The sequence below is a fragment of the Ranitomeya imitator genome, chromosome 8 (genome assembly GCF_032444005.1).
Source record: "Ranitomeya imitator isolate aRanImi1 chromosome 8, aRanImi1.pri, whole genome shotgun sequence".
Taxonomy (NCBI): Eukaryota; Metazoa; Chordata; class Amphibia; order Anura; family Dendrobatidae; genus Ranitomeya; species Ranitomeya imitator.
The window spans coordinates 143,243,227-143,258,054 of record NC_091289.1 but is presented as its reverse complement, the minus strand read 5'-3'; the positions used below and the strand labels follow the sequence as shown (position 1 = coordinate 143,258,054).

The 14,828-nt window shown below is 43.4% G+C and overlaps 1 protein-coding gene across 1 annotated transcript in view; it reads right to left on the bottom strand.

Annotated features, from left to right (window-relative positions):
• DNM3 (dynamin 3) overlaps positions 1–14,828 on the bottom strand; it is a 481,981-nt gene that overhangs the window by 205,854 nt on the left and 261,299 nt on the right. Inside the window, exon 13 of the mRNA XM_069737623.1 lies at positions 1,029–1,138. Within this exon, the coding sequence (XP_069593724.1) occupies positions 1,029–1,138 (110 nt within the window). The remainder of the gene's footprint in view (positions 1–1,028; positions 1,139–14,828) is intronic.

The following is a 14,828-nucleotide window of genomic DNA, read 5'->3' as shown; positions in this document are numbered from 1 at the left end:
AAGGGAAGGAGCACAGGAGAGAGGCAGAGCTCAGATGGGAACTGTGGCAGGGCACCCTTGGAGCTGTAGCGCAGAATCCGGGAACCGGGAGCCCGAGGCTTTCGTGGACTCTACGACACGGAGCAGAACTGGAGGCATAACACTACACATCACCTGCCCGCCTCGCGCCTGAGACGCAGCAGCACTGGAGGAGCCCGGGACATCTGAGAGTCCCTGTAAAAAGGCTCAAGCTGCCCGTCGTGCAGGTACCTGTCCCAGGACAGGGGGAAACTGGAGGACCTTGTAGAAAGCTTAAAGCAGCAGGGACCACACTTAGAAAGGTGCAAGTAGGAAAGGCTCATGGACTTCCACTGGGAAAGGAGAAGTCTAATTTGCCTCTGAGTCGGCCAGACCACCATCATCCGTGCCTGGTACTCTGGACTGTGGCCTGTCACCCACAAGTAAACCAGGTGAAAACTTATCACTTGTCTCCTCCATTTATTCACCGACTACACCATCTACGCCACACACCATAGGACCCCTGGGGACCCCGCTTCACCTGTAGGAAGTGTAACATCTGTGCTGCCGCAACATCCCCCAGGGGACCCCTCTAATGAGGCGTTGGTCCTACTACTGATCGAACTCCACAGGTGGCATCACAACTAGCTTTGAACATTTCACCCCCTCTAACGTTGATGCCCAGGGCCACGGACCAAGTCGCAGCCACCATGACATCCTCCCTTGCGTCCGGACCCGATACCGAGTACCCCACTGCCCTATGGGCGCATCATTAACAGTAAGAATTGTGGTATTAGCCAAATATTAGCTAACTAATCACCTCTTATATGTGATGGCAATAGGGCATCCTGGTCCAGTTAACATAAATCATGGTGTAATCATTAAAATGTAGTTTATTTCTCCATCAGGGACTTTGATGGGAAACAATATTTGATAATTATTTTTGGACACATTGAAAAAAAAAGAAAAAAGTTTCTCTGGGATCATATAAAGTTTGTCATAGTTTAATTTTTGGATTTTCCCCATCATACCGTTGCTCAGTGTTGAACAGTGCAAAGATGTGTTTGCTGGACATGAAGCCTTTTTCCACATCACGGATTTTCAGATTGTCCAGTGGTAGCATGTACTTCTTCTCTTTTTCCTACATGGAAAGAAGAAGCAAAAACAAACTAATAAGCTTGGATACAGTAGAGGTCTTACATAGAGCCAGCATTGCACAGCATTACTTCCTTCACCTCAATTAAACCTAAATGAGCTTGGCAGCAGGAAAGGTCTACTAGCTAGTCAAGGAATATCTGAGAAAGCACAGCGCCACCGTCTTCAGAGAACGCTGCCATTTCATCATGAATAAATGCATTATATGCTCTTCTCATGACTGCAAGCATGAACTTACCCAGAAAACATGTAGTAGTTATAAATTAGAATTCCCGAATCAGAAAACTCGTTAGGCAGCCAATTGGACTGTGCCACACATTCATTCAGATGTCCAAACTTTCAGAATAAATTTTGCCTCCACTTCTCTATTTACTAAAATTGCTATACAGCTGGTAGAAGTAGGCTCTTAATGTTTAAATCCAGAATTGCATGAAAATCTATTAATCACCCTGTTAATGGGGGCGCAGCACCGCAAGTCTAGGTAGCTACGTTCCCCTACATTCCATTCATTCCCCAGTTTTTACAGCTAGGGGCAGCTGCCTTAGCAGCGCTGCTGCTTGTAAAATTATTAAACCCCTTCAGATGGAATTACATCGTGGGACATGACTGTACGGCGGACAGGTATGGGATACTGTCTTTTTTTTATTTTAACTTTTCTCAGAAGACAAGGGTCGTCATTTGGATTGAGCGTATAATAAAGATATTATAACACCCTGTGCATTTATTTCATTAAAATACATTTTTCCTAATGTGTGTGTGTGTGTTTTTTTAACCCTTTATTAATATTGGATTAATAATGGATAGGTGTCTTATTGACATCTCTCCATTATTAACCAGGCTTAATGTCACCTTACGTTAGCAAGGTGACATTACCCCTTTATTACCCCATATCCCACCTCTGCTCAGGAGTGGGAAGAGAGTGGCCAAGTGCCGGAATAGGCGCATCTTACAGATGTGCCTTTTCTGGGGTGTCTGGGGGCAGATGTTTTTAGCTGGGGGGGGGCAATAACCATGGTCCCTCTCTAGGCTATTAATATCTTCCCTCAGTCACTGGCTTTCCCACGCTGGCGGAGAAAATTGCGCAGGAGCCCATGCCAGTTTTTTCCGTGATTTAACCCTTTATTTTAACACCTAGAACTCCCAAATTTTGCACACACACACTACTAACATTATTAGTGAGGAATATGTAAAAATATAACAGATATGAAATGGTTTGCTGTATGTAAACCCCATATTTCATATCCTGTCGTGTTTGATAAGGAGATAGCAAAAGCTGGCAATTGAATTACCTGCTCTTCTGCTATCTAGCCCTGTATCAAATATAATATATATATATATATATATATGTGTGTGTCTCACTGACATATATATACAGTATATATATATATATAGATCAAAATTGGAACAACATCCAACATTACCACAATTGTCGTGCAAACGCTTCCCAAACCAAAGGTCCAATGGTTTCCAATAATAAGAATAAAAAAGGAAAACAACACAAAAATATAGAAAAAAGTAGGCTTTAATGCCTGAACGGCGTGGCAACGTTTCGGATGTAATATCCTTTCTCAAGCTTGAGAAAGGATATTACATCCGAAACGTTGCCACGTCCGTATTCCTCTCTAGTGTGACCCCAGCCTTACAGTGAGAATAATAACCTAACATCTCAAATTGTACAAAACTACATTTCCAAGAATTACATAACAATATCGGAGAGGAGGAGGGGTTTGTCTCTATGTAAAGTCTTGTCTAAAGTCCACTTTAAGGGAGGATATTAGCGAAGGAAATGAGGATGTCGAGTCCATATGGGTCGAAATTCATGGAGGGAAAAATGGTAACAAAATTCTCATTGGGGTCTGTTACAAACCCCCAAATATAACAGAAACCATGGAAAGTCTACTTCTAAAGCAGATAGATGAAGCTGCAACCCATAATGAGGTCCTGGTTATGGGGGACTTTAACTACCCGGATATTAACTGGGAAACAGAAACCTGTGAAACCCATAAAGGCAACAGGTTTCTGCTAATAACCAAGAAAAATTATCTTTCACAATTGGTGCAGAATACAACCAGAGGAGCAGCACTTTTAGACCTAATACTATCTAATAGACCTGACAGAATAACAAATCTGCAGGTGGTCGGGCATCTAGGAAATAGCGACCACAATATTGTACAGTTTCACCTGTCTTTCACTAGGGGGACTTGTCAGGGAGTCACAAAAACACTGAACTTTAGGAAGGCAAAGTTTGACCAGCTTAGAGATGCCCTTAATCTGGTAGACTGGGACAATATCCTCAGAAATAAGAATACAGATAATAAATGGGAAATGTTTAAGAACATCCTAAATAGGCAGTGTAAGCGGTTTATACCTTGTGGGAATAAAAGGACTAGAAATAGGAAAAACCCAATGTGGCTAAACAAAGAAGGAAGACAGGCAATTAACAGTAAAAAGAAAGCATTTGCACTACTAAAGCAGGATGGCACCATTGAAGCTCTAAAAAACTATAGGGAGAAAAATACTTTATCTAAAAAACTAATTAAAGCTGCCAAAAAGGAAACAGAGAAGCACATTGCTAAGGAGAGTAAAACTAATCCCAAACTGTTCTTCAACTATATCAATAGTAAAAGAATAAAAACTGAAAATGTAGGCCCCTTAAAAAATAGTGAGGAAAGAATGGTTGTAGATGACGAGGAAAAAGCTAACATATTAAACACCTTCTTCTCCACGGTATTCACGGTGGAAAATTAAATGCTAGGTGAAATCCCAAGAAACAATGAAAACCCTATATTAAGGTTCACCAATCTAACCCAAGAAGAGGTGCGAAACCGGCTAAATAAGATTAAAATAGATAAATCTCCGGGTCCGGATGGCATACACCCACGAGTACTAAGAGAACTAAGTAATGTAATAGATAAACCATTATTTCTTATTTTTAGGGACTCTATAGCGACAGGGTCTGTTCCGCAGGATTGGCGCATAGCAAATGTGGTGCCAATATTCAAAAAGGTCTCTAAAAGTGAACCTGGAAATTATAGGCCAGTAAGTCTAACCTCTATTGTTGGTAAAATATTTGAAGGGTTTCTGAGGGATGTTATTCTGGATTATCTCAATGAGAATAACTGTTTAACTCCATATCAGCATGGGTTTATGAGAAATCGCTCCTGTCAAACCAATCTAATCAGTTTTATGAAGAGGTAAGCTATAGGCTGGACCACGGTGAGTCATTGGACGTGGTATATCTCGATTTTTCCAAAGCGTTTGATACCGTGCCGCACAAGAGGTTGGTACACAAAATGAGAATGCTTGGTCTGGGGGAAAATGTGTGTAAATGGGTTAGCAACTGGCTTAGTGATAGAAAGCAGAGGGTGGTTATAAATGGTATAGTCTCTAACTGGGTCGCTGTGACCAGTGGGGTACCGCAGGGGTCAGTATTGGGACCTGTTCTCTTCAACATATTCATTAATGATCTGGTAGAAGGTTTACACAGTAAAATATCGATATTTGCAGATGATACAAAACTATGTAAAGCAGTTAATACAAGAGAAGATAGTATTCTGCTACAGATGGATCTGGATAAGTTGGAAACTTGGGCTGAAAGGTGGCAGATGAGGTTTAACAATGATAAATGTAAGGTTATACACATGGGAAGAAGGAATCAATGTCACCATTACACACTGAATGGGAAACCACTGGGTAAATCTGACAGGGAGAAGGACTTGGGGATCCTAGTTAATGATAAACTTACCTGGAGCAGCCAGTGCCAGGCAGCAGCTGCCAAGGCAAACCGGATCATGGGGTGCATTAAGAGGTCTGGATACACATGATGAGAGCATTATACTGCCTCTGTACAAATCCCTAGTTAGACCGCACATGGAGTACTGTGTCCAGTTTTGGGCACCGGTGCTCAGGAAGGATATAATGGAACTAGAGAGAGTACAAAGGAGGGCAACAAAATTAATAAAGGGGATGGGAGAACTACAATACCCAGATAGATTAGCAAAATTAGGATTATTTAGTCTAGAAAAAAGACGACTGAGGGGCGATCTAATAACCATGTATAAGTATATAAGGGGACAATACAAATATCTCGCTGAGGAACTGTTTATACCAAGGAAGGTGACGGGCACAAGGGGGCATTCTTTGCGTCTGGAGGAGAGAAGGTTTTTCCACCAACATAGAAGAGGATTCTTTACTGTTAGGGCAGTGAGAATCTGGAATTGCTTGCCTGAGGAGGTGGTGATGGCGAACTCAGTCGAGGGGTTCAAGAGAGGCCTGGATGTCTTCCTGGAGCAGAACAATATTGTATCATACAATTAGGTTCTGTAGAAGGACGTAGATCTGGGGATTTATTATGATGGAATATAGGTTGAACTGGATGGACAAATGTCTTTTTTCGGCCTTACTAACTATGTTACTATGTTAATATCAGTAACCATTACAGAACTTCTTCTTTTTAATAACAGTCCTTCCATCTATGGAGACTGTCAATTCTTAACCTGTTGATGATCAATCTTTTGTTCAGCACCAACCGCAGCCTCCCAGACACTGCTCAGAGAGGTGACTGGTTTCCTTTATCAAACATCTCCTGTTTAAGAAAAGTCCACAAGTTCTCTTTAGGGGTTAAGTCAGATGAGGAAGGGGCCATGTCATTATTCTTTGAACTTTAGGGCCATTACTGACTAGCCAAGTAGTGGAGACTTCGATGCTGCAATGGAGCATTGTCCTGCATGAAAATCATGGCTTACTTGAATGATGTAGACTTTCCCTGTACTACTGCTTGAAGAATGTGTCTTAAAAACTATAAGTTTGGGAGTTGATTATGAGTACATCTTCTACATGAAAAGATGCAACTAGCTCATCTTTAATAATACTAGCCCATAGCAGTTTTTCACCTCCACCTTGCTAGCGTCTGAGTGGAAGTGGAGGTCTGTGTCCATTACTGATGTAGCTACAAGCCCATCCATCTGGTCCTTCAAGAGTCGTTCACATCCCATCAGTTCATGAAACCTTTAAAAAAATCTGTCTTCAGACATTTCTTGGCTCAGTCTTGATGTTTCCACTTCTGTGTCTTCTTCAGCGGTGGTAGAGTTTCAGCCTCCCTTACATCAGCCTTGCTCCTGAGTACTGAACGCCTTGTGCTTCTGGGAACTCCAGGGAGATCACAGTCCTGGAATATTACATGACAGGAGGATAATGGCTTCCTGGTCGCTTCATATTTGATTCTTCTCAAATCTTTGGGAGATATGGTGCACAAAACTTTTGATGGTTCTGTGATCACAACATAATATCTTAGCAATTTCCGAATGCTCCATCGCTCTGTAAAAAGACTTAACAATTTTTGAGTTTTCAGAGTCAATTTAACCTTTTTTTTTGGGCCAATTTTGCCTGGGGAAAACAAGCTGCCTAATAATTCTGCACGCTTTGATAAAGGGTATGTATCCTTAGGCTGCACCTCCTTCACTACACAAATACACACTACCTGATCTGCTTCATCAAATAATAATTCAAGTTTATATAGCATGGAGATAGAAAATCTGCATAATAAGGATCAAATGGTCAAAATACTCACCAGCATAATAATTATTCACCCAGTTTATAGAATCAATGTATCAATTGTAGGCATAATAAGTAAGTATACCTGTGTAGTTTTACATATGAGAGCAAAAGAGTTAATGGTAGGCAGCTTTTCCAGGATAAACAATCAAACTTGTATTTTACCAAAATGCTCATAAGTTTAGGCAGCCATCCAAAACCTGATGCGGGTTTCGCATATATGCTTTTTCTAGGGATGCAATGCGCTTCAGGTTATGGGTGGTTGCCTGGTCTTATGGTCATTTTGGTAATCTACAAGTTTTAATTGTTTATCCAAAAAAGCCTATCTAATCTTCACTCTATTGCCCTCACATGTATGTATTGTATATATGTATACTTACTACTTTGCTTCATTTAGTGTTTTGCTTTCAATGGATAAATTGATTATATATGTAATGTATTGATTGCACTGATCAGGCCCCCTCCCATTTTTAATTTTTCCTACTTTTGTGCCTTTGTAATGTTTTTAAATGAAATAATAAAGATTATTTTGATATTTACTAACATTTAGTCATGCCCTGCATTAATTCTATACTGGCATTTGCTGTTCTTCTTATGGTGTTACATACAGTACATTACATTTAGGAGACGTTCTCTTATTTAGCAGTGTTGCTGCAGATTACATAACATTTTCTGCAGCTGAGTTTCTATTAGGATGTATGGGCTCAACTGCATACCCTTCAGTTTTTGGATATGGACAATAGATATATCTTTTAATTGTTTGCATGTTCCTTAAGTGGACTCATCAATTTACCCTTGAGACAGTGTTTTTACCTTGCTCAGTGTTTTTTCTGTTTCTGCTTGCATAACCTATGATGCTTTGTACATAACACTGATTCCTTAGCAGGATAACCGGTGGATTATGATGCTTTGTGTTGCCTCTGGATAAGGAAGTTGCAGTTGGCTTCAATAATTGTAATCTTGGTTGCCAGCTGCATAAGGAGGCACATAAAGTGCAGCAAGACCAAGAAGGACCTGGGATCTCCAGGAGGATGTGCATGGTGTCACTGAGGTGCTGTGCCACAACGTCACAATAGACTACAGCCAAGAGCTGTTAAGAGTGTAAAAGAAAGGTTGGCGCCAATAGGAGAAAATACAGATGGTTGGTGTGCAATGCCATTGGCACTGCTGTTGGCCTTTGCTACGATTAGGACTGGGGCCCATGCCACCCAAGATGAGTTGTGACATACTGGAATCTGATGCCAACCTAAGGAGCAGTGGGGGACTGGAGGCCAAGGCAATTTGTCTGCTAAGGTTTTATTAACACATCAATATTTGTAAGCTGAAAGCAGGATCTGATCCAAAACACAGATATGTGAGTCTTTCAGTTATAGTTTTTTTCTCTGTAGGTTCCATTCCTGACTTTGGCTTACAAATACTGTTGCAATACCCTGAAGCCATAGGGTTGGTGTTAGGTGAAAAGCTAAAGGCCCACATTGACATTTCCCACAAATTTAGCCTAACCCATAGATTTTAGTGGGATCAACTAATTTTCAAATATGCATAGGGATCTTCCAATTCTCCCCTGACAGATGATGTTGCAGAAGCGAAGTATCCGGCCTGCTGAACTTCAAATGACCGATCCTTTTGTTCTGTGTGGAGACAAGCAACTGCCAGATGAGACTGTCAGCAGCTTTCTCATAGAGAACAAAAGAGCATGAGCTCACGTGGTTATCTGTGAGTTGGGAGAGATGGCTGTCAGCTGAATGGCAGTTTGGCCGACAGCTATCTAAGGCTACGTTCACATTAGCGTTGTGCGCCGCTGCGTCGGCGACACAACGCACGCAAAAACGCACCAAAACGCACGCAAAAATGCTGCGTTTTGCGACGCATGCGTCGTTTGTTGCCGAAATTCGGACGCAAGAAAAATGCAACATGTTGCGTTTTCTTGGTCCGACGCTTGCGGCAAAAAAGACGCATGCGTCGCACAATGCAACAAACAAAAACGCATGCGACCCCCATGTTAAATATAGGGGCGAATGACGCATGCGTCGCCGCTGCGTCGCCCGACGCAAACTAGCATAACGCTAGTGTGAACGTAGCCTAATTTGTATCGGGGCAAGATTTCTATTATTTTTAATACAGATTGTGATAGAAGGAAAAACCTTTAAACGATAAGTCATTTTCTGATGAACATGAAAGCCTAACGAGAGGAGAATTTAAGACCCATGAATGCAGGGTCGTAATAGAGGAATAGGATCTGGGAGACTGAGGCCTGACATAAGTTAAGAGGACTCCACTTAAAAGACAGTGGGAGGTGATAGACAGATTGAGGTCTGTGTGGTAAAAAGTGTTTAGAATTGAGAGTCCTCAGTGGTTGATACATTTTAACCCCTTCATGACCTTGGGATTTTTCGTTTTTCCGTGTTCGTTTTTCACTCCCCTCCTTCCCAGAGCCATAACTTTTTTATTTTTCCGTCAATTTGGCCATTTGAGGGCTTATTTTTTGCAAGACGAGTTGTACTTTTGAATGACATCATTGGTTTTAGCATGTCGTGTACTAGAAAATGGGAAAAAAATTCCAAGTGCGGTGAAATTGCAAAAAAAGTGCAGTTCCACACTTGTTTTTTGCTTGGCTTTTCTGCTAGGTTCACTAAATGCTAAAACTGACCTGACATTATGATTCTCCAGGTCAGTACGAGTTCATAGACACCTAACATGACTAGGTTATTTTTTACCTAAGTGGTGAAAAAAAATTCCAAACTTTGCTAAAAAAAAAATAAATAAATTGCGCCATTTTCCGATACTCGTAGCGTCTTCATTTTTCATGATCTGGGGTCAGTTGAGGGCTTATTTTTTGCGTGCTGAGATGACGTTTTTAATGATAGCATTTTGGTGCAGATACGTTCTTTTGATCGCCCGTTATTGCATTTTAATGCAATGTTGCGGCGACCAAAAAATGTAATTCTGGCGTTTTGAATTTTTTTCTCGCTACGCCGTTTAGCGATCAGGTTATTGCTTTTTTTAATTGATAGATCGGGCAATTCTGAACGCGGCGATACCAAATATGTGTAGATTTGATTTTTTTTATTGATTTATTTTGATTGGGGCGAAAGGGGAGTGATTTAAACTTTTATATTTTTTTTATTTTTTTCACATTTTTTTTAACTTTTTTTTTACTTTTGCCATGCTTCCATAGCCTCCGTGGGAGGCTAGAAGTAGGCACAGCATGATCGGCTCTACTACATAGCAGCGATCTGCTGTTCGCTGCTATGTAGCAGAAAATAAGGTGTGCTGTTAGCGCCGACCACTAGAGTTGAGTGACCTTGACCTTTTTAGAGTCGAGCCGGGTTTCGCGAAACCCGACTATCTCAAAAGTCGGGTCGAGTGAAATCGGCCGATTATGACGTAAAGTCGGGATCGACCGAAACACGAAACCCAATGCAAGTCAATGGGGCAGCATAGTCGGCAGTGAGTGGGGGCCAGGAAAACACCTAGAGTGCCCATTTTAATGTCAAAACCATCCATTCTTCTTAATGAAGCTTGTCAAGCGTAATTTACCTTATAATAATTGGAAGGCATTTGAAATTGGGGGTCATTTGGCTAAAGTTGTGGTGGGTAGGGCTGGTTCAAGTAATTAGTGGGCCCAGGAAATCTGGACCACGTCACGGCAGTGGAGCAGGGAGAGGTAAGTATTTCAACTTTGCAAGTGCTGTGAACCTGAGCAAGCAGGGGGGGCCCACTCGTTGGCATTGGCACTGGCACAGGGCCCCTCAAAGTACAGCGGTGTGTTTGCACGGCGGGGGCGCCTCCCACCGGCAGCAACACTTTTGCGTACCATGAGAGGCCCTGTGCCAGTGACGTCGCCAACTAGTATTCCTCCCCCCACCTGATGAAGGAACCTGCACTTTCATCTGCACCTTCCTGTTTGTCCCCGTGTAAGGTGGTATGGTATGCGGGAAGGGGGACCTGACTTTCAGCAGGGTCACAATCTTGCAGTGTAGCGTGCACGGGAAATGTTGCGTTATGGGTCAATGTACCAGCAGACTCATCTATCACTGGCTGGGCAATGGGCAGGATGAGGAGGAAACACAGATATAGGCCCAAAGAATAAAGTGGGCTAAATGCAGTTCAAAATTGGTAACACAGGACTAATCAGGGGGCATTGCAGTGGAGGACAACTGGAATGAGAGGCTGACACAGAGATTAGGCCCAAATCAGTAAGTAGTCGAAATGCAGTTCAAAATTGGCAACAGTAGTAAACAGGCGGCACAGCTTTGTTCAGTGGAGGAGAACAGCAAGGAGTGGCAGACACCGATAGTAGGCCCCAACCCAACTAGTAGGCCAAATGCAGTCTAACATTAACAACTACTTAACGAGCGCCTGAAAACGGAATTTCAGGACAGGAAACCAGGAGAACAGCAAGGAGCGGCAGACACCGATAGTAGGCCCCAAACCAACTAGTACGCCAAATGCAGTTGTTCCGTTTAACCACAATTTAATGAGAGCCTGAAGATAGAAGTTCAGGAAAGGCAACCTGGAGAACACCTTGGAGTGGAACACACCATCTCTCTACACCCCATACCTAATTTGTAGGTCTAATGCAGCGTAGTTTCCAACAACTACTAAACGAGAGCATGATGATCGAAGCATTGGCGAGGAAACCTGGGGAACACCTTGGAGTGGAACACACCATCTCTCTACACCCCATACCCAATTTGTAGGCCTAATGCAGCGTAGTTTCCAACAACTACTAAACGAGAGCATGATGATCGAAGCATTGGCGAGGAAACCTGGGGAACACCTTGGAGTGGAACACACCATCTCTCTACAGTGGAACACACCATCTCTCTACACCCCATACCCAATTTGTAGGCCTAATGCAGCGTAGTTTCCAACAACTACTAAACGAGAGCCGGAAGATCGAAGCTCAGGAAAGGCAACCTGGAGAACACCTTGGAGTGGAACACACCATCTCTCTACACCCCATACCCAATTTGTAGGCCCAATGCAGCGTAGTTTCCAACAACTACTAAACGAGAGCCGGAAGATCGAAGCAATGGAGAGGAAACCTGGGGAACACCTTGGAGTGTAACACACCATCTCTCTACACCCCATACCCAATTTGTAGGCCTAATGCAGCGTAGTTTCCAACAACTACTAAACGAGAGCCGGAAGATCGAAGCAATGGAGAGGAAACCTGGGGAACACCTTGGAGTGTAACACACCATCTCTCTACACCCCATACCCAATTTGTAGGCCTAATGCAGCGTAGTTTCCAACAACTACTAAACGAGAGCCGGAAGATCGAAGCAATGGAGAGGAAACCTGGGGAACACCTTGGAGTGTAACACACCATCTCTCTACACCCCATACCCAATTTGTAGGCCTAATGCAGCGTAGTTTCCAACAACTACTAAACGAGAGCATGAAGATCGAAGCAATGGAGAGGAAACCTGGGGAACACCTTGGAGTGGAACACACCATCTCTCTACACCCCATACCCAATTTGTAGGCCTAATGCAGCGTAGTTTCCAACAACTACTAAACGAGAGCATGATGATCGAAGCATTGGCGAGGAAACCTGGGGAACACCTTGGAGTGGAACACACCATCTCTCTACAGTGGAACACACCATCTCTCTACACCCCATACCCAATTTGTAGGCCTAATGCAGCGTAGTTTCCAACAACTACTAAACGAGAGCCGGAAGATCGAAGCTCAGGAAAGGCAACCTGGGGAACACCTTGGAGTGTAATAAACCCTCTCTCTACACCACGGAAGGGCTGATTCTTAGGAAGGAAGGCTCTCGGAAAGAAGCAGGGTGATTATATTCTTATTAGGTATATACTCACCCTCGGACGCGCCCTGCTTCTTTATTTGTAATGAATGTTTATTTGCAATGTGGTTTTGACTTACTCTATTTTTTTGGTAAATAATGATTTTATTATTTTCATTGTTTTGCATCTTCTTGGCAATAATATAAAGAAGACGCGACAGGACAACACTCGGTGGATGCCATATCTGTGTTTAAAATTGAAAAAACCTTTCAGTTAACTACTTGCAGGAGAAAGTTATTGTAGCTGGTGGCCATTTTTAGTACTGTACCAGATTTTTGTTGTATGTGTTTGTTTTTAATGTTAAAATGTCTGCATTTGATATCTCTCCAGTATTTTCTTTTTTATAAGCAAAATACTTATTTTTATATTTTCTGATGTTGGTTCCAGGGGTACACGGGCAGCAGTGGTGTGGTCAGTGGAGGCCTAGTGGAAGGAGTGACCACAGACAGGCATCGAAGGCCTAAAATAATAACACATGGCTGTAGGCAATTTTAAATTGGTTCCAGGGGTACACGGGCAGCAGTGGTGTGGTCAGTGGAGGCCTAGTGGAAGGAGTGACCGCAGACAGGCATCGAAGGCCTAAAATAATAACACATGGCTGTAGGCAATTTTAAATTGGTTCCAGGGGTACATGGGCAGCAGTGGTGTGGTCAGTGGAGGCCTAGTGGAAGGAGTGACCGCAGACAGGCATCGAAGGCCTAAAATAATAACACATGGCTGTAGGCAATTTTAAATTGGTTACAGGGGTACACGGGCAGCAGTGGTGTGGTCAGTGGAGGCCTAGTGGAAGGAGTCACCGCAGACAGGCATCGAAGGCCTAAAATAATAACACATGGCTGTAGGCAATTTTAAATTGGTTACAGGGGTACACGGGCAGCAGTGGTGTGGTCAGTGGAGGCCTAGTGGAAGGAGTGACCGCAGACAGGCATCGAAGGCCTAAAATAATAACACATGGCTGTAGGCAATTTTAAATTGGTTCCAGGGGTACACGGGCAGCAGTGGTGTGGTCAGTGGAGGCCTAGTGGAAGGAGTGACCACAGACAGGCATCGAAGGCCTAAAATAATAACACATGGCTGTAGGCAATTTTAAATTGGTTCCAGGGGTACACGGGCAGCAGTGCCCTGGTCAGTGTAGTAGTAGTAGAAAGAATGGACCGCAGACAGGCATCGAAGGCCTAAAATAAAAAAATTGGGCTGGCTGTAGGCAATTTTAAATTGGTTCCAGGGGTACACGGGCAGCAGTGGTGTGGTCAGTGGAGGCCTAGTGGAAGGAGTGACCGCAGACAGGCATCGAAGGCCTAAAATAATAACACATGGCTGTAGGCAATTTTAAATTGGTTCCAGGGGTACACGGGCAGCAGTGGTGTGGTCAGTGGAGGCCTAGTGGAAGGAGTGACCGCAGACAGGCATCGAAGGCCTAAAATAATAACACATGGCTGTAGGCAATTTTAAATTGGTTCCAGGGGTACACGGGCAGCAGTGGTGTGGTCAGTGGAGGCCTAGTGGAAGGAGTGACCACAGACAGGCATCGAAGGCCTAAAATAATAACACATGGCTGTAGGCAATTTTAAATTGGTTCCAGGGGTACACGGGCAGCAGTGCCCTGGTCAGTGTAGTAGTAGTAGAAAGAATGGACCGCAGACAGGCATCGAAGGCCTAAAATAAAAAAATTGGGCTGGCTGTAGGCAATTTTAAATTGGTTCCAGGGGTACACGGGCAGCAGTGGTGTGGTCAGTGGAGGCCTAGTGGAAGGAGTGACCGCAGACAGGCATCGAAGGCCTAAAATAATAACACATGGCTGTAGGCAATTTTAAATTGGTTCCAGGGGTACACGGGCAGCAGTGGTGTGGTCAGTGGAGGCCTAGTGGAAGGAGTGACCGCAGACAGGCATCGAAGGCCTAAAATAATAACACATGGCTGTAGGCAATTTTAAATTGGTTCCAGGGGTACACGGGCAGCAGTGGTGTGGTCAGTGGAGGCCTAGTGGAAGGAGTGACCACAGACAGGCATCGAAGGCCTAAAATAATAACACATGGCTGTAGGCAATTTTAAATTGGTTCCAGGGGTACACGGGCAGCAGTGCCCTGGTCAGTGTAGTAGTAGTAGAAAGAATGGACCGCAGACAGGCATCGAAGGCCTAAAATAAAAAAATTGGGCTGGCTGTAGGCAATTTTAAATTGGTTACAGGGGTACATGGGCAGCAGTGGTGTGGTCAGTGGAGGCCTAGTGGAAGGAGTGACCGCAGACAGGCATCGAAGGCCTAAAATAATAACACATGGCTGTAGGCAATTTTAAATTGGTTCC